A 21,293-nucleotide genomic window follows, 5' to 3' on the forward strand; every position below is an offset into this window, starting at 1 on the left:
CCAGGACCCTCACCAATATGGCTTCCGTGCTGGAAGTGGGCGGAAGTGCGGTAATTGCAGTTTTTTCCATGAAAGCGGCCTTAACAGCCGGTGCTAAGGTGCAGAATTTCAGGCACATTATCTACGTTAGGTATAAATAAAGGAATAAAACAGATAAATAAATTAGATAAAGGATAAAAGACATAAGTTACCAAAGAAAGCCATTTAAACAAATAGTATCAATGAATTAAAGAGATAAGATCTATTCCTGGAGATATATAGTATGAAGAGGAAAGCTAGGATCAGTTAATAATGTCCAAGTTTCTTTTGCCAAGTTATTTTTTTCCCTATTTCCTGTGATTGACCTGGAAAATTAATGGCACTGAATTTGCTGAAAAAAATCCACGATGCACGGCATTATTAATGTGCAAATTGTCCTGCAAATTGTGGCTAGGAAAAGATATCCAGTGACTTGTGGCTCGCCACAATTTGCTGGCTGATTTTTGCCGCTTCACTAAAACAGCATCTCGCACTTAACCGCCCCATGATTTTCATGAAGTTGCTGCATTTGCACAATAATTGTCAATTAAACAGGCCATGAAATATAAGTCTAGTAAATAATAGTGTAAGTACCTTTTTAATGACATGATAATTGTTAATGACTGTCAATCAACCACTCTGGCCCAGAAAGTGAACAATTAAAAGTGTAGAGTCACATTCCTTCAGGTAGTGAATTGTTGTTCGAGATTTTAAAAACCTCAATTGTAATTTTGTTTCTTACTAATCTTTCTTTCCCTCCCTTTATTTCTTTTTCTGTACCTGATTTGGCATTGAATTCACCCGTTCTAATTCATTCTCCTTCTCAGTCCTTCCTCTGTTTTTTCTCAATCCCTAACTTTCATTGGTTAAGAAGACAGACTGTTGGTTCCATCGTTCATCAAGGTCCAAGATGCCCCGTTACCCTCGCCGTGCCGTTATCAGCTCGCACGTCCTGCAACTTCGTGGGAAAAATATTTTGGAGCTGAAGGGTGCAGGGGCAGATCTAACTAATGGGCCATGCCACAAGATATCCCACTCCAGAAAATTTAGGCCATGTGTTACTTGCACCTGAATCAGTGTGATAGAAAGCCCCTCCATTCCTTATAATATAGAAATTTCACTTTAATGTGCTCCTAATTTCATGACATCTGTGCAACGATTCACGGATCAGGCAAATAGTTGTGTGAGAACAGCTAAAATACTTCTCCTAAACCAAATTTGGTGAAAAGTGGCACTCGCACTAGCAAAAAAAACGAAAGCTACAGGAATGTTGAAAATAAATTCATACAATACCATCCGCCACCGTGACTCACCTCAAAGGGGAGGCCTTTAGCTGGTTGGATTGTGCAAACAAGGCATGCATCATTCCTGCTCTGCAGCACACCATAAATAACCCCTTCCTTACTTAATTAAACACAAGAAATGCTAACAAATGTTGAGGTGTGACAAGGTCATAAAGGCTCATTGCAAATTGGCACTACACCAGCTACATGTTAGAGGTGAACTACATATTGATTAAAGTCATAACTCAGCACTCTACGCTTTCAATCCCATTTAGATTAACAATGCTGAAAGTTTGGAAATTAAAGAGGAGATTGTCCACTTTGGCATTTCCAGTATCCTCCAGGGAAAAGTGCACCTCCTGAGCCTGTGATGTTCAATCTGAAGTGTAAAATCTCCCTTGTCCTCCCTCTGGCCTGATTGGGGATTGTAACCTTCCGGGGCCGGGACTTTCTGCATCCAGCCCGCAAGTCCCGCACCGATGCAGAATTGGGCCGTACGCCCCTGAAAGGAAGCGGAGCGCTGTCTCCAGTGCTCTCTTCCTTGGAGGGACGCTCCCGGGGCGGCAGCACAGCACAGCACTGCATCCAGCACCGCGCGAAGGAGGCCAGTTCTACACCGATGCTCCGCGTAGCACTGATGCACTACAACTCCCCGCCCCTTCAATAAAAAGGGAGGGGCACTGCGCACTCTGCAGGCCTTTTAGTGGCGGCCACCGGACCACCAGGGACCTGCCCGACCGGGCCACAAAGCGGAGTGCCTGGCTGTACGATCGTTGTCCGGCCGGCGCGAGGGCCGCCCTTGTCAGACCGACGCAAGAGTCAGCCAACAAATAACAATGGTGGCCGGACGCTAAAGGCCTTCCCTTTAAGGTGAGTCACAGTGGCGGATGTCTGCCAACTTCACGGCCAACCCGCACCAGCCACGCGGACCACGGGGCAATTTCCCCTGCGTGGCGGAAAGGGATTGGCGTGGGGCGGTCAGGGGTCAGTGCGCACTGGCCTGGGCAGTGTCCCCCCCAAACTGCCGGAACAATTTCCCGGGGCCCCTCGCCAGGGCGCAATAGCGCTCTCCGGAGGCACTAACTGGGCTATAAAAAGGGGCAATTTCAGCTTCAAGTGAGTATTCTATTGTTTTTTTTCAAACGTTTGGCTCAACTTCAGTACAAGTTACTCAGTAATACAGATATAATCAATTGCCAATTATTAGGCTTACAAGCCTAGAAATAACTGTTGGTTGTATTAGTGGACGAATGTTTAATATATTTGTAATTTTAATACACATTTCTTTCATGGGCAGCATTAAAATAGCAGACAGAGGACTACCACATGAATGTGTCGATATTCAAATGCTAATAGTGCCACATGTAATTCCCAGATACACGGAGAATACATACATTACACTTCAAACTTAGAGAGGCAGATTCACCTATTATCACAGAATCTTACAACACAGAAGGAGGCTAAGCCCATGGAGCCTATGCTGGCTCTTTGAAAAAGAGCGATCCAATTAGTCCCACTCTCTTGCTTTTTCCTTATAGCCCTGTGATTTTTTTTCCTCTTCAATAATTTATCCAATTTTCTGTTGAAAATTACTGGTTCCACTGCCCTTTCAGGTAAGGCACTTTTTGGAGGAGGAAGAAATGTTTATAGCTGGACAATAGCCTGCCTTTACAAGACTGACTTCTACTGCGATCTTGGCCCTACAAGCAGGTGATAGATACTGGAAGTTCTGGTTTGAAAATGATAAACTTCAGATGATAAAGGTCATTTAACATTGTAGCAAATCACTGCTGCCACAATCCAAATTTTTGGCACATAATAACATTACAATTTTCTACATTACAAGAGGAACAGTGGTCACTAACGGACTAAAACTATCAGCAGTGGTAATTGAGCTGTGCATTCGCATCATGGCCCCGATTTAGTACTTAATTAAACCTACAACTCCCCATAGAAACTGTGGTATAATTATTGCCAACTCATAAGCAGGAGCTATGGAATCCACTTGGGTAGGAAGGTGCTCAGGTTTTTGCAATAGAGGTCAATGTAAGGTAGTCATGGTTTACATGTTCATGCAGATAGTCCTCAGTGTTTGCACCAGGGTTCCTGCCAATCACACAGTCAGAAAACAAGATGAAGAAGAGAAGTCAGCATTGCAAGAGTATGAGTCTACTTTCGTGAACCCGACCACCACTGTGAAAGCTCCCTTTATAACAGATGGCGCTAGCAAGTGCACATTTAACAGGTAGGAAGCCTTCAGTTTACAACTGTATGTCAAAAGAATTGATTGGGGTTGTTACAACTTCTGATCCTCTGAATTTTTATAATTTTCAAACCAGAAAGTCCAATATCAATCAGCTGTTCTGTAGGGACCAAGGTAGTAGTAGCCAGCAAGTGCCAAGCTGATGTGTGTAAATTTGAACAGTACAATCTTCATTAGAATCTTCCATTTGAACATCACAGAGAAGATCGGAGGTTAGAAAAGATACTGTCCCAATAATTAAGTTTTTAAAGATTGTGCCAGAATTGACAAACTTGTTGGCTATGGTGAAAGATTAAAGGACAGTCCCCACCACTTATACCGCTCCTGCTCATTCTAGACAGTCACCTATATCGGGAAAATGGCACTAACCATTTGTCAATGCCACAGGCGTCAATTATAAAGAAGCTGCTTAAACCGTATTGAGCAGGTCGACTATATTGCGCAGTTCAAGCAGCTGTTCACATCTTGTTAAAGCAATTAGGTCCTCTGTCCTCTCTCACCCTCTGGCTCTCTATTTGCTTTGATTTATGTCGTTTAATTAGGATTTCTGGTTGCTGTCGTTAGATTTGCCGTAGATGTAGATGACAGTAATAAACAGAAAATCAGGTCGAACAGCAAAGTACCCTTTCCGGCAGCTCCAACTTGCCAAACCTTTAACACATTATAAACCCAGAGATGATCAACTGGATGAAGTAAATAGTACCTTTTGTTTCCTTATAATGTATTTTTAAAAACTCAGAAAATACATAAGAATACAAGTAACCCGGTTCAATAATTGTACCATTGGTATTTAGTTTTTGCGGATATTAAGCGGTCCTGAATATTATAAAGGAATACAGGTACCAATACCACTTTCATATACCAAGTGTCTTATTTTTAAACTTGGGGGGGACGGGGACAAATGTACCTGGATCAAGTTAAAAATGAAGTTAGGAGTAAAAAGGGGAGTTGCCTGGAAATGTTATTACCCAAAGGGTACCAGACTTGTCAAATAAGTTACAGGGGAAGAAGTTAGTAAAGTGAACAGTATATGGGATTGAAAGGACAATTAGACATGTTTGCGGAGAGAGAGGGGATTGAAGAACATCGTGAGAAGATGGATCAGTGAGGTTCATTTATCAAAAAGAAAGAGGCTTGTTGTATCTAATGATCATTTCTTATAAGTTCTTAAGCTGCCATGTCTTAAAAACCTATTGTTGAATGTTAAAATCGTTCACCTCCCCCAGCAGGATGATAGCATTCCTTAAAGACATGCAATATAACAATAAAGATGAATATAGCCAAGAGTGCCAAAATGGTTGATACTGCCTTTAACCTACATCGTACCCAACGTATTCATACAGTAACACATTAGCCAGGATTTTGCGGTCAACGGAGCATGCTGTTCATTACACTTACACTTTCCCACACACTTTCTGTTGGGTTTTGCACTGGAACTTGGTGATTAGAAATCCAAAACAGTGCAGCACCTTCTACAGGGCACCCGAGACCCGCGTGAACAGGAAAAGCAACTGTGTATCTCCTTAACCAATCAGATTGTACAATCCTTATTGAAACACACAGAGTCTGAAGCAGGAAGTGTCAGTTGGAATATTGCATTCAATATAAAATCGTGTATAGAAAGCAAAATAAAGAGAAAGAAAGATGGGATTAAGAAAGAGATAAAAGAAACAAAAAGAAATCTCCAACAATAATTCAACTCTTAAGGAATGAGACTCGACACTTGTAAAAATAAATTTTCAGTGCCAGAGAGGTTGTTTGGCAATGATTAAGACTTACCACGTCATTAAAAGTTCACTTCGATTTGAATGGACAAGCCCTAACTTTTTCTGGTGTGTTTAGTGGGTATCTATCACGTCAATACTCCAACTTCACGCTATTCCATGTATTTGAATGCCAAGTCTCTCAGTGTGATACATATAAAGCGAAGCTTCTGGATGAGCAGTGCAACTCGAACAGCAACTTCCTGATTCCATGTTTAACTGCGCATCTGCAGTCATAGGAAGTTGCTGTCGATTTACACTTTAATAATGGTAAGTGCTAATAGCCTCAACATTATTTTTACTGCAAAATCCGGGACAATAATTTTAGGGTTGGAATGGAATAGCGTTGCTCAATAAGGAATGCCGACGAGCCGCAGATGTGGCTGCGTAACACTGTTTCAGTCACATGCACTAATTTTAGTAGAAAATTACTTAGCAAACTTCCAGCACCATTCAGTAACCTAGGAAGTAATGCACACAAAGTTCAAAGTTAAAGTTAACATGTATATGCCATGCAAATATGAGTATGTAGATGAAAGCATAAAAAGAGATATTAAAAGATTAAGTGAATGAGCAAAACTGTGGCAAATGGATTTCAATACAGGCAAGTGTGAACTCATCCATGTTGGACCTAAAAAGGATAGAAGAGGGTACTTTCTAAATGATGAAAAAGATAAAAACAGTGGTGGTCAAAAGATACTTAGGGGTCCAGCTATATAGATCATTAAAATGTAATGCACAGGTACAAAAAATAATCAAAAACATTGATGGGATTGAGGGAAACTGATAGTGTAGATAGAGTGAAATTATTTCCGCTGGTTGGGGAATCGAGGACTCGGGAACATACCCTAAATATTAGAGCTAGGTCTTTCAGGAGTGAAGTTAGAAAATACTTGTGCACACAAACGGTGGTAGAAGTTTGGAACTCCCATCTGAAAATATCAATTGCTGTGAGGTCAATTGTTAATTTTAATTCCGAGATTGATAGATTTATGTTAACAAAGGTAATAATGGATATGGGGCAAAGGTGGATATATGGAGTTATGTCACAGGTTAGCCATGATCTCATTGATTGGCGGCACAGGCTCGAGGGGCTCAATGGCCTACTCCTGGTCCTATGAACCTATGATCACATGCTTAATGACAGTGTCTATTGCTCAATTTTTTATCAGAAATGCAATTAGCCACATCTGGATTATCAATTAGCCACATGTACCTAGTGGCTAAAGTATTATACAACTCTGGTATAAAATAAATGCCAGTCAGTAGCAGTGTGCAAACGAAGAAACAAAATATTGACAACCTTTGCAATGATTGCTCTGAAGCAAATGTTGACTTCCTGTTCATGGATGTGCCATTTCCTGGCTCAGATGCAGGTAAGATCTCAGTCCCAGGCCTCCACCAATGCTGCCTCTTGACTAAACCTTTAGGAAGTGCCTAAGTGCTGCTCAGAGAGGGCTGATCTTCGATTTTTTTCTTGACCTCTGGGAAGCATTCGTGACTTCCCACAAAGGACATAGCTGCGATCAGAAACTAGGCAGAGGCCAATCAGCACCCGAACATACCATACACATTGGGGTACTGACAGCCTTGACCTTGTCATGACCTCAAACTAAGAAATGATACAAAAAAAATTGTAGTCACAACAATTGCCCCATTATGGCTCAGTGGTAAATGCACCAATCAGCATGGCACTGAGACTGAAACTACCCAGGTTCCATATCTAGGCCTCAGTTTTGGCCCAGCCCGTTTTTCGGCGCACTTGCTCTGCTTTTCTCCGTTCCGAAGTGCGTCGAAAAATTTCCTCCCCACTTTGGCCGCTGTCCGGCCTCTTCCCTGTAGTTACGCAGCATGGCCAGTCGAGTCAGGGGTGGAGCCAGCGTTCTGTGCCGAAAACTGTGTCGGGACATCTGCCCATGCGCAGTGGAGTGTCCGTGCATGCACAGTAGCTCCTTGCCCCCAGCCTCTCCGTGTGCTTGCTGCAGCCGCTCTGTGGGACCCGATGCCGGCCATTGGAATCGCTTCTTCCCCTAGTCCACGCTGAGTGGCCTTCCGGTGCGATTTCTAAGAGATCGATCGCACCGGGAGGCTACTCGGTCAGGGCTCGGGGAAGGCGGGTAGGAGAACTGATAGTGCTCCTGCCTGGATGATTTCTATCAGTTCTCCTGCCTCCCCATCCCTAGTCCAGGCTGAGTGGCCTCCCACACCGGCTGGCCCGTTGCCTTCCCGTGCAGAGTTTGAAGATGAATGTAGGACTTACTTCAATTTTTTATTTCTTATTGAATTCTTATTACTTTTTGTTTGCAAGGTTTGGTGGTGTGTAAGGCTTGGTGGTTTAGGTGCAGGCAGGTCCTCTCTGCTTCCTGCCCTTAACCCAGGCCGGTTGGCCTCCAATGTACCTACCTGCGCCGATTTCTTTAACTCTCCTCAAGGGTTTTCTGAAGTGGCCACATACGCTGGCCTAAGTAGATTTGGAGTAACTATTAGCTGGCCAAAGTTTCCTAAATGGGCAGAACTGGCGGAGGTGGCTGGTAACGCCCCCTTTTGAGAAAAAAACCTAAAATAATGATAACTAACTCAGTTACACTGGAGCAAATTGATTGGGAATAATGGGGATTTTTAAGTTATGCCAGAAAAACCAAGTTACTCCAAAAAAATGGAGCAACTCCTGGCCAAAATTGAGCCCCATGTATGGACAAATGTAGCTAATCTGAGTCAGCAATGGTGGCTGGGAGAAAGCAATACAATTGGCATCCCGGGGCCAAGATGGGGCAAGGGAAATTATCCAAGGTTCCTGCTCCTGATGTTTATCCATTAACCGCTGTTGCAAAGTGTGCATGCTTGAACACTGGACCATAACAGGTTTAGTGTCAAATCTGTTCTCTCATGCCCCATTACCGAATACCAGTTTGTCATGCACCACCAAGGCTCATACATAAAGCATGGACACTTGAGTGAGGTGCCAATGAACTGCAGGTATCTGTCGAACTGGATCCCATTAAGAAGGATTTATATAGCACCTTTCATGATCACTGGATGTCTCAAAGCGCTTTGCAGCCAATGAAGTACTTTTGGAGTGTAGTCATTGTTGTAATGAAAGCAAATTAGAGCAAGAAAAATTCTCTCTGGAAGATCTGCTGTCTACCTCTCCTAATTCAAAGTTGCTTAATTCTAACCATCCTTTTTTAAGCACCAGATTTCTACTTTGCTGTGTTGTTTTTTTGTGCTGGCCAATATTTATTCCTCAACCAACATCTGATCTTTATCTCATTGCTGTGGGATCTTGCTGTGTGCAAATTGGCTGCTGTGTTTCCTAATTACACCAGTGACTACACTTCCTTGGCTGTAAAGCACTACGGGACACCCTGAGGTGAATGATGCTATATTAATGCAAGTCTTTCTTTCTTTCACGTTGCTTAGTTTAAATAATTTAATGATTTATTTTCTTTTGGTGCGAGATAAAACTCTTAATTATCAGGAATAAATGGTGGTTAGTGCAGTTTAGCACATTATTGTGATGAAACCACAAATTTCACACCTCACAGAAGAATACTTACTGCAGTAGGTGCTAATTTGGATCATTTATTTCATGATTAATTTTTGGATTTCTGGAACATCTCCATATAAATGTTTTCTCCCACTTATAGGTCATTTTGTCCTGGGCACTATTTATCTCACAGATTATCGGCTAATTATTACATTACTGTTTGTAGGAGCATGCTGCGCACAGATTGGCTGCCGTGGTTCCTACATTACGACAGTGGCTACACTTGAAAAGTACTTCATTGGCTGTAATGCACTTTGGGCTGTTCTGAGATTGTGAAAAGCACTATATACAGCAAGTTGTTCCTTTTATTTTTTAATTGCTTTTGACTGCCATTTGTTATTGAAATATTCATCTCTGCATGTTGTGTTAACTGTGCAATCCCACAGAGCCACACCTGATACGATCAAAATCGTACAGATTTCATTCTTCTATAGACCGAGGGCCAGAAATCACACTAAAGAGCACCTTTACTTCAGTACAGGCTGATGTGCACTCATCTATTTATCAGCCTTAATCTGCGGACATTTTAGCAAGAACAACTTGCATTTATATAGCGCCTTTAATGTAGAAAAATGCCCCTTCAAAAAACAATAAACACTAAGCCAAAGAAGGAGCTATTAGGGGTGATCAAAAGTTTGGTCAAAGAGACTTGTTTTATGCCGGTCCTAAAGATTGGGACTTTTTCTATATAAAAAGTGCCAATTAAATGCAAGTTGTTGTTGTTGTTGAGGGATGAGAAGTGGAGAGGTTTAGGGAGGGAATTCCAGAGAATGGGGCCTAGGTGGCTAAAAATATGTCTGGGCCTCAGCTTACAAAATGTAGCAGATAGACAACAGGTTCAGACAAATACAACATTACAAATTCTGTTGCTTTGGACCTTAATGTTTTTTTCTGGAGTCTCCATGTCGCAATTGCCAGCCAGCAATCCAATGTTGAAGTGCCCCCTGAGATAGAACTCCACCCCAGGCCAATTTTATCTCCTTCACTTAGCCTGGCTCCTTGTTGCCAAGATTGCATCCGGCTAGGCTGACAGCTAGTGGACATCTGAAGCCAAGTGTAGTCTGAGGCCGAGATAAGAAGTCGATCTCCTTATCTGTCTTGTGCACCAGTGTTGAGCCATGATACTGCTTCAGCAGTTAATAGTTGGAGGAAGCCTTGTAATTAGACGGCCATTTTAGCTTCGAACAATGGTACAAATGTCATATATTGGATCACTGGTCCACATTCGGGAAAAGGAACAGCAACACAGATGCACTGAAATATTCAGAGGTGTGTTCATATTTATAAATGATATGCAGCATAATAGTTGACATTTTCAAATCAGAATGAGTGATATCCAATCCTTGTGACCGACACCAGGCAAGTCGGCTATATTTAAAAAAACGCCCAGTGGGTATCTTTTTTATAACAACCATTACAACTATGGGCTTTAGTTCATATCTTAGTGATGTGAAGAAGATCTGTACAACTGAACAGCGATTTTAGGTACAGTGGTTAAAACCTATTAGCATTGCAATGAACGAATAAGTGTAAACAGTGTAATTAAAAACTGTTTATGAACTTGTACAATAAAGATCAAATCAAAACATTAAAATGCTATTTACATCCATTATTCCTGAACAGCACTGGTGATGTTTCTTCCTCTATTCTATATAAATGTGTTTTGATTTCAGCACACCTTAGCACAAGGTAAATAATCCCCGAAATTCAATAAATAAAATGGCCGCTCAGTTGAACTAAAGTAGGGCATACCCAGCATCAGTTAGGAGCAGCATTTAAATCTGGTGCCAAAAATCAATAATTTTGATTGATTTCTGTTGTCGATTATAGACTAATGAGGTCATGCGCTCCTTTAATGTGATATATTAAAATAAATCAGTTTATCAATTCTTTCATAGAAAGAGACTATTCTGCTGCCTGTATTATTCCCGTATTCTTTCAGCCATTAGGAAGGAAGAGCATGAAAAAGAGAGGAAGGAATAACAAAGGAAAGAAGAGGAAGGGAAAATGAAGGAAAGAAGAGCAGAAGGGAGAACGATGGAAAGAGCAGAAGAGAGAACAATGGAAAGAAGAAAGGAAAGAGAAATGATGGAAAGAGGAGAGGAAGGGAGAGCAAGGGCAAAGAAGAAAGGAAGGACAATGGATAGAAGAGAAAGGGAGAGCAAAGGAGACAAGAGGAAGGGAGATTGAAAGGAGGAAGAGAAAGAGAGAGCAAGAGAAGGAAGACAGAGAGAAGGGAGTGAGGGGGAAAAATAGAAATGGAGAATATGGGCACATGAGTACCAGAGATGAAGATGCAAAAAGAGAGATGGGGGAGTGAGGATAAAAAATAAAGGATTGTAAGAGAAAAAAAAGGTAAATACATTGAGACGACATGAAGTAGAGGAGGAGAAGATGGGAATTGATCAAATGGACGCAATGTTGAAGAAGGTGCACTGCAAACATTGTGTAAAGAGAGTTCTACACAACATGGAGTTATGTAAATATTATGACAAATTTGAGGCCTGGAGGCTAAAATATGCCTTTAGTGTTTTGCTTTTTTCTAACGATCATGGTGATAGAAGTTTCAGAGTGCGGAAAACGCTCCCTCATGGGGTGAACATGGATGGTCCTGCTGATGTCTGGCTGACGCATAGACTGATGTTCTTTCTGGTAATGAGAACTGTATTCAGGACAAAGTTCGGCTCCTACCTACCAGTCTTCAGGTCCACTGTGAACTGGTCCTGTTCCTCCACCAGAGTGTATAACAACCTTGCGCTGCTCCCATACGTCGGATCATCTGCGTCTGAAGCAGTCACCTGCATCACCGAGGTCCCTGCAGAAAAAGGCATAACATGGGTGAATTCCTTTCTGGCCCAGCATCATGCAAGTTATTTTTAGAACTTTAAACAGAAAAACACTAGTGACTGAATTGTTCAGATTTAGGAGGAGTAAGATGAAATAATTTGCTTCCGAAGAGATTGTTTGCGAAGTTCTCAATGCTGAACAATGTATACATTAATAAACTTGGAACTCCTTCACGGCAAACGTTTCAAGGACACCCTCAAAGCCTCCTTGATAAAATGCAACATCCCCACCGACACCTGGGAGTCCCTGGCCAAAGACCGCCCTAAGTGGAAGATGTGCATCGGGGAGGGCGCTGAGCACCTCAAGTCTCGTCACCGAGAACATGCAGAAATCAAGCGCAGGCAGCGGAAAGAGCGTGCGGCAAACCAGTCCCACCCTCCCTTTCCCTGAACTACTGTCTGCCCCATCTGTGACAGGTTATGTGGATCTCGCATTGGACTGTTCAGCTACCTAAGAACTCATTTTTAGAGTGGAAGCAAGTCTTCCTCGATTCCGAGGGACTGCCTATGATGACAAACCTTAATCTAGAATTCTGTAAGTCCCACTCCGCCACTGGAAGTGTGGCAAGACGACACTTCCACCCACATATATGTCCTCACCATGACCCCATCCCATATCCCAGGAATGGGGTTATTTAAATGAAAGGTGTGGACACTGGTGTTACTAGAGAGTCTGCCCTATGACCCTGGTGAGATTGTAGAGGGCCATCTTTTCACTCCATTGTGGAGAGCTTGGGGGGAGGCTCAATTATGTCTCCCCTCTGCTCGGCTGGATACTCACCTGTAGAGTATAACATTGTGGGGCCTACATTAAGCCCCGTCCAACTAGTCTGCAGGTGCAGAACTGAGTGGGTATCTGGGGGAGGGGGAAGCTCCCACTAGTTTCACCCCCGAAAAAATGTCAGGAGGTGGGAGGAGAGTGGGGAAGCGGGAGAAGAGGGCGGTGGGGAGGTGTAGGAGTGCCAAAGCAATTCTATTGGAATTTCTTTTCAGAAGGAGCAGAAGTCTGATGGAAAGGGGCACAAATCATTTTGGAGACAAGTTGCTTTCATGAAATATTGTTTGGCAAATGTTCATTTGATTACAGGTGTATGATAAAGTGAAATAAGATGATGGTAAACAGATTATTGTGACGCTGACATGCGATATTACTCGATAAAGTATTTCTTGACAACTGAGGGAAAATATTTAAATGAGGTAAACTTCTGTGGCGAGAACCCAAAAAATAGGGTTTCAGAGCCCAATGACTATAATTCAGATTCTGTGTTGCCCTCTATCCAAAATTTATCGGCTGTGTTATTCCCTGCGTACCACACGGCAGCTGACGTGTAATTTCCTGCGTACCACATGGCAGCTGGCGTGTCATTTCCTGCGTACAACACGGCAGCTGACGTGTAATTTCCTGCGTACTACATGGCAGCTGGCATGTAATTTCCTGCGTACCACATGGCAGCTGGCGTGTCATTTCCTGCGTACCATACGGCAGCTGGCGTGTCATTTCCTGTGTCACGCACTGCAAGCGATCTGATATAAAGAGGAAGCACTGCCATGAGGGCCCATTTCAAAACTCAAATTGATCTTTAACACCCTTTTATTCTGTCTGGCTTTGATTTTATGCTGTGGGTTAGCATAGAAAATCGTGATTCATCTGTCAACATTTCTCTCTTCACTATTCAAACATTCATAATAAATAGACTAATGCCTCTGCTAAAATAGCAGAGACCAGAGTTTCAGACACACATTAAATGTTTGTGCATTATTATCTCACACTCTTTAGTTTAAGGTCTCTGGGTTTCAATTTTTCTTCTGGCTTTCTTTGGCTGCCTTACATGGCCAGAGGAACTGACCTTTTTTCCTAAGTATACTGTGGTTATAATAACAGGGTACAACATGATGCAAGTCTCACAGGGACAACGCGATCCCGGGAAAGCTACGTTTGTGACCAAACAGACAATCTCGGAATCTTTGCTTGGTTGAATGCACATTGCAAATGCCTAACATTTGTACGTAATGGCTTAGTGTACAAGGTGCAAAAGCTCGGATGATAACTGTTATGTCTCAAACAAAACAATATGATTGAACACTGCAGACATGAGTAAGTGTGACCTTAGTCTCTTTATTCTGACTCCAGAGTGCTGGCACAGCATGGGAAGCCTGCTTATATGCTGTGCTTCTAAGGGATGCTGGGATCCCTCGGGTCTCCAACAGATGCGCCCTCTGGTTGCAGTAAAATGCTGGTTAAAAGCTGTTGCATACATAACAGCACTCCCCACCCGCCCCCCGCCAAAGTCAATGGTACACTTATTTACAGGGTGAGACGATCTGGGGCTTTCCGCTCCCTAGTCGATCGGTGCAGGTGAGTTGGTTGGGCCTTCACTGGGCTGCTGCGCAGCTGACCTTGCTGGGCTGCTGGGGATGATGAGTTCAGCTTTGTGGTCAACCATGTTGTCGGTTGTGTATGTATCGGAGGGTCGAAGTTGGTGGTGTCCTCTTCAGGTTGCTCGTGGCTGTCTGTGAATCGCAGCTAGTTTGGTCCAAATGCTTTCTGCAAGTTAGTCCATTTGCATGTTGGACCTCAAACACCCTACTCCTTTCTTTAGCTACGACAGTGCCAGCAAACCATTTGGGACCATGTCCATAGTTGAGTACAAATACAGGTCATTGACTTCAATATCACGTGACAAATTTGTGTGATCATGGTACATGCCTTGTTGATGCCACCTGCCCTCGACATGGTCATGGAGATCAGGGTGGACGAGAGAGAGCCGTGTTGCGCCATGGTACATCAGTCATTGAAGTTTGGCATGCAGGTACAGCAGGCAGTGAAGAAAGGCAAATGACATGTTGGCCTTCATAGCTAGAGGATTTGAGTATAGGAGCAGGGAGGTCTTACTGCAGTTGTACAGAGCCTTGGTGAGGCTACACCTGGAATATTGTGTTCAATTTTGGTCTCCTAATCTGAGGAAGGACATTCTTGCTATTGAGGGAGTACAGCGAAGGTTCACCAGATTGATTCCTGGGATGGCAGGACTGACATATGAGGGGAGACTGGATCAACTGGGCTTGTATCCACTGGAGTTTAGAAAAATGAGAGGGGATCTCAAAGAAACATATAAAATTCTGACAGGATTGGGCGGGTTAGAGGCAGGAAGAATGTTCTCATTGCTGGGGAGTTCCAGAACTAGGGGTCACAGTCTAAGAATAAGGGGTAAGCCATTTAGGACCGAGATGAGGAGAAACTTCTTCACTCAGTGAGTGATCACCTGTGGAATCTCTACCACAGAAAGTTGTTGAGGCCAGTTCGTTAGATATATTCAAAAGGGAGTGAGATATGGCCCTTACGGCCAAAAGGATCATGGGGCATGGAGAGAAAGCAGGAAAGGGGTACTGAGGTTGAATAATCAGCCATGATCTTACTGAATGGCAGTGCAGGCTCGAAGGTCAGAATGGCCTGCTCCTGCACCTAATTTCTATGTTTCAAAGTTTTGAGTGCCCTTTTCATGAGCAGTGCAGCAGGGAGAATCCTGGTGAGCGAGTGGGGTTTTGTGCGGTAGCTGAGCAAGACTCGGGACAGGCGGATTGGCAGGGAGCCTTCCGACACGCATTTCAAGATTTGCTTGATGGTTTCAACTGCCTGTTCTGCCTGGCCATTAGATGTGGGCTTGAACGGCACCTATGTGACATGCTTGATCCCATTGCGGGTCATGAATTCCTTGAATTCAGTGCTGGTGAAGCACGGCCCATTGTCACTGACAAGGACAGCAGGCAGGCCGTGCATGGCAAACATGGCCGTGGGTTTTCGATGATGGCAGTGGACATGCTTACAGACATTATTACACACTCAATCCATTTTGAATAAGAATCCACAACAACCAAAAATATTTTGCCTAGAAATGGGCCCGCAAAGTCAATGTGGATCCTAGACTATGGTTTGAAGGGCCATGACCACAAACTTAGCGGTGCCTCTCTGGGTGCATTGATCAGTTGAGAGCAAGTGTTGCATTGGCGCACGCAAGATTCCAAATCTGAGTTGATCCCGGGCCACCACACATGGGATCTGGCTATCGCTTTCATCATTACTATGCCTGGATGGGTACTGTGTAGGTTGCGATTACCCCACAAAAGACAGTCCGCCTGTATGGACATTTCATCTTTGCGCCGTTGGAATGGCTTGATCTCTTCATGCATCTCTGCTGGGATGCTGGACCAGCTCCCATGGAGGACACAGTTTTTTTACAAGGGAGAGTAAAGGATCCTGGCTGGTCCAGGTCCTAATCTGGCAGGCCGTAACGGGTGACTTTTCATTTTCAAATGCATCCATCACCAAGAGCAAGTCTGCAGGCTGTGCCATTTCCACCCCGGTGGTGGGCAATGGTAGCCGACTGAGAGCATCAGTGTAGTTCTCTGCCTCCTGCCAGCAAAGAGGTAGTCTGCCTTGGGTAGCGGGTACTGATCCTGCAGCGAAAAACAGTTAATCATTACTTTATAGTCCCCACAAATTCTGATCATTCCATCGCCCTTGAGAACCGGAACAATCGGACTGGCCCACCTGTTGAACTCAACCGGCGCGATGAAGCCCTCTCGTTGCAGCCTGTCCAGCTCGATCTCCACTTTCTCTCGCATCATGTATTGCACCGCACATGCCTTGTGGTGGATGGGTCGTGTACCAAGAACCAAGTGGATCTGCACCTTCGCCCCAGAGAAATTTTCGACGCCTGGCTCAAACAATGACGGGAACTTGCTCAAAATCTGGGCACTTGCTCAAAATCTGGGCACATGAGATGTCGTCGATGGACAAAAGTACTTGGATGTCACCCTAGCTCCATCGGATTTTTCCCAGCCAGTTTCTGCCGAACTGTGTGGGGCCATCTCCTGGTACAATCCATAGTGGTAGTTTGTGCACCGCTCCATCATAGGAGACTTTTACTGCTGCACTGACAATTACAGGGATCAGCTCTTTAGTATAAGTTCTCAGCTTGGTATGAATAGGGCTCAGCTTGGGCCTTTGTGACTTGTTGCACCACAGCCTCTGGAAGGCCTTTTTGCTCATGATAGACTGACTCGCAACCGTGTCCAATTTCATGGATACTGGAATTCCGTTCAGTTCAACTTTTAACATGATTGGTGGACATTTCATGGTGAAGGTGTGTACCCCGTACACTTCTGCCTCCTCGGTTCGAGTCTCTAGTTCGGTTTCATCTGCCATGGATTGATCTTCCTCTGCAATGTGGAGGGTTTGCAGGGTTTGCAGCTCATCTGCACATTCGCTGGAGGTGTCCCATTGTTCCTCAGCCTTTGCACGCATAGTGTTTGAAGCGGCATTGATGGGCTCGATGATCACCTCCGCAGCGCCAACAAGGTGTTAATTGCCTCGCATTCAGACTTGATGGCGGCCTTTGAGTCATCTGAGGTTGTGAAGCTGCAGGCGTGTACGTTCTGCCATATGCATTCCTGCCTGAAAACGATGTTACTTTGTGTACAGTACTTGCCGATGCATCTTTATGCCGTAAAATTTGTTTGGCGTTATCGCTGGTGGACATAAATGCCTGGGCTATCGCTATGGCTTTGCTCAGGTTCGGTGTTTCAACCGTCAATAGTTTGCGAAGGATAACCTCATGGCTAATGCCAAGCACAAAAAAGTCTCTTAGCATTTGCTACAGGAATCCCCCGAATTTGCATTGTCCTGCAAGGCGCCTTAGTTCGGCGACAAAGCTCGTCACTTCCTGGCCTTCAGACCGTTGACACATATAAAATCGATACCTTGCCATCAGAACACTTTCCTTCAGATTTACCAGCGTACACAGTTCTTCATACAATTTAGTTGTTGGTTTCACCGGAGCAAGAAGATTCTTCATGAGACCATAGGTTGTTGCCCCGCAGATGGTGAGAAAGATCGCCCTTCGTTTGGCAGCATTCTCATTCCCTTCCAGCTCGTTGGCCACGAAGTATTAGTCGAGTCGCTCCATGAAGGCTTCCCAACCATCACCTTCTGAGAATTTCTCCAGGATACCAACAGTTCTCTGCATTTTCGCGTGATGGTTCAGTATCCCATCCTCGTCGCCAGTTGTTATGTCTCAAATAAAGCAATGTGACTGAGTACTGTAGACTTGAGTAGGTGTGACCTTAGTCTCTTTATTCTGACTCCAGAGTGCTCGCACAGCATGGGAGGCCTGCTTATATGCAATGCTCCCAAGGGATGCTGGGATCCCTTGGGACTCCAACAGATGCGCCCTCTGGTGGCAGTAGAATGCTGGTTACAAGGTGTTGCCTACATAACAATAATGGTCTGCAGCAACGATTTGTAGAGGCAGAAGCAGTGGAGTGTAAAACTGTGCCACTGACATGCAGAGGAACTACCTAATCCTAGAGTTTCAAAGGTACAAATTAAAATCAGAGGATACACCCAGGGTGCTTTTAGCAATTTATAATTTCAATTCAATTTAAACTAATTTAAATCTGTTATCTGGCAGACTCATAGCTCCTCCAAGCCAGTTTCCCATGCTGTAATTGGCTCCCTACTGGTTAATCAAAATTACTTTTAAAAATCAACAGTAATTGAAAAAGGACAAACAAAGGGATATTGAAGTTACTAAGAGTTGAAGAAGGGAAGAATATAGAACAATTCAAAACAGAGCCAGAAGCTAAAAGCAATCAACTCTAAGCCCCAAGGAGGGTGCAATCCCCTCACAGGTAGGATTCTTCACATCCTCCAAACTAATTAAATCTTGGAGACGTGCCAAATGACCATAGCCCACCAAATAGCATGTGCTGAATTGTCCCGACCATCACAAATCAGCCCACGTAATCGCCTGCTGTGCTGTGCTATTTGACTTCAAAAAATAAATGTAGATTTTTTTTAAATTAACTAAAATCAGTAGTGATATGATTCCCTCTCAAAGTTATTGACTTATTGAAGGGGCTGAAAATTGAGTAGACAAAGCAAACAATGATTTATCATACAGGTTGAACTTCCCTTATCGGGACATGACCTCTTCTGGATAAGGGATTTTTCCGGACGAGGGGTGGTCACATTAAATTAGATAGTACAGGTACTGGACAAGGGGATATCGGGGCTGGCTGGCTTGGGGCTGGGAGTGCGGCAGAGAGATCATTGGGGGGGGGGGGGAGGGGAGGGGCAGTGAATTGTGGGGTCAGGCCAGCAATTGCGGGAGTCGGCAGCAAGGAAGGACTTCAATTTGTTCGGAGTTCTGCACTTGCGCCACCCGGTGGCCGGGAGTGGTTTTCGACGCGGGGTGGTTCTGGATAAGGGAGTTCTGGATAAGGGAAGTTCAACCTGTACATGTGGAGCTCCTGAGGTATTAGTCACAGATAGTCAGAGGCTCGGAGTGTGGTTGTGGATGTTTATCATGATCTTGTTTATTCTCAATAGTTTTTGGAATGGGTGGATTTGCAGTGCTCGCTTCAGATGCAAGTATCTCATTTCTTAACTTATTATTTCCTCCTCTTCCCAAGCCCTTCCTCCTTCCCTTATCTCAGTTATTTAGATGATTTATAAAAGATTTTATTTTCTTCACCCTTACTTCCAATAGTGCATTTGTCAGTCTTGCTGAAGCAGCCACTGGTGCAGCATTGAATCATGTTGCATGGCCGTTCTGCAGGCCTTGCTAACTGGCTGGATCTGGCCATCCAGCATCACAAACACATTCCCCTCCAGCCCCAGTACCAACCTAACCGGATGCAGACAGAAGAACAGAGGGTGAAGACAAGAAGGACACATTTGGACTACTGAAAGACTTGGATTTATATAGCGCCTTTCACGACCACTGGATGTCTCAAAGCACTTTACAGCCAATGAAGTACTTGTGGAGTGTAGTCACTGTTGCAATGTAGGAAATGCGGAGGCCAATTGGAGTACAGAAAACTCCCACAAAGATAATGACCAGATCATCTGTTTTAGTGATGTTGATTGAGGGATAAATATTAGCAAGGACATGGGGGATAACTCACCTGCTCTTCTTCGAAATAGTGCCATGGGATCTTTTACATCCACCTGAGAGAGCAGACCAGACCTTGGTCTCATCAAAAAGTGCATTCCCTCAGCACTGCACTACAGTGTCAGCCTAGATTTATGTGCTCAAATTCCTGGAGTGGGAATTAAACCCACAACCTTCTGATTCAACGGCAAATGTGCTACCCATTGAGCCATAGCTGACACCAAGTATAGGTTTGGTAACCAAACCACAGCAAGAATGTCCAAGAGCCACTGAAAAAACATGGAGAGGGAGTGTGTTTTTGGGAGCAGCCAGGAAGACCCGCATTTTCAATGTTTCTCTGCAATTTGATCGGGTGGATTTGTGCGGACTGACGTTTTGTGATTGGCAGTCCAAGGTTCACGATCGATAGCTTTCCTCACCTGTCTACAGTTGAGCGACTTAGCATAGTTAAAGGAACATACAGTGATTTCGGAGCCAATGAGATGCTAATTTGATGAACACTTTGGGGCCGACATTGCCCTGCGCTGGGTTTGCAGCGCATAATTCAAATTAGCGGAAAATTTCGCGCAGGGGCGGCCACTGCGACCACGAGTGTGGAATTCGCCTCCTTAGAGAAAGAAAATGTTGGGGACGGGAACCGGGCATCTTTGTGACGCCTGTGGTGCGTGACGCTCAGCGCCGCGCTCCACAGATTAGCATCGCGCTGATGACGTCAGCGCATTGGTGTTGATGTCAGCTCGTCGCCGACGCATCGCGTCATGCCGCCGCGTCATAACATCTCTCCCCTTCTCTTAAAGGGGAAGGCCACTGCGATCTGTACATCAACTTTTGTGCCGCCTACTGGGCCAGCAGTGGGGGGCTAGGTCGGGCCAAGAAGGGTCGCCGGGCTGCATTTTGGCAGCCTGGCCACACTCGCGGCTGCCATTGTCGGGACGACTGAAAAGTCAGCCGACAGAAAAAAGATGGCGGCTGCTGTGCTACCACCTCCCCTTTAAGTGTGGCTGGGGAACCACAGCTACTCGCACCGAAAAGCTGTCATTGGCATCGCCCCACGATGACCTCGCGTCCCGCCGGGCAATGTCCCCCAGAGGGCAGAAAGGGGTCGTCACGGGGTGAAAAGGGGTTGGTGCGCATGCCGATGACGTCATCGGCGCCCGTCCACGGCGGCAGTGCGCAAATCACGGGGCGCGGCGCAAACCATATTTTGCCAGCAGAGCCACAGGGGCAAAATAGCTCAGGGCAATGTGTCCACACGCTAACTCGTTAGTGCTGGCCGACGACTCCAACTAGCACTGGGCAAAGGGGCACCTTTGAATGTGTGACACTAATATGGTTAATTTTCCCACACACTTCAGGGGTCTCTTGGATGCGAAACCTCCAATTATATACATAGATAAATATAGCAACTTAAAAGGGCCTGTTACTGTCACAGCAAGCTCAACCACTCTCCTAATGCTTTCGCTTTCTGCTAGTCTGTAAGGGCTTAAGTCCTGGAGGCTGCAAATTTGCAGCATGAAATTGCTCATAATTTAACACTAACCAGCACTCACAGAAACCATAGGCAATGTGCAATATCAATAAAAATTTTATAAAGGTACAGTCAGAGGTTCTTATACTG

General features: G+C 44.5%; 1 protein-coding gene across 1 annotated transcript in view; it reads right to left on the bottom strand.

Annotated features, from left to right (window-relative positions):
• The window catches only part of LOC139276996 (cadherin-22-like), a 750,218-nt gene that overhangs the window by 473,887 nt on the left and 255,038 nt on the right, over positions 1 to 21,293 (bottom strand). Inside the window, exon 3 of the mRNA XM_070894995.1 lies at positions 11,570 to 11,689. Within this exon, the coding sequence (XP_070751096.1) occupies positions 11,570 to 11,689 (120 nt within the window). The remainder of the gene's footprint in view (positions 1 to 11,569; positions 11,690 to 21,293) is intronic.

Source organism: Pristiophorus japonicus, chromosome 12 (genome assembly GCF_044704955.1).
Source record: "Pristiophorus japonicus isolate sPriJap1 chromosome 12, sPriJap1.hap1, whole genome shotgun sequence".
NCBI classification, from domain to species: domain Eukaryota; kingdom Metazoa; phylum Chordata; class Chondrichthyes; family Pristiophoridae; genus Pristiophorus; species Pristiophorus japonicus.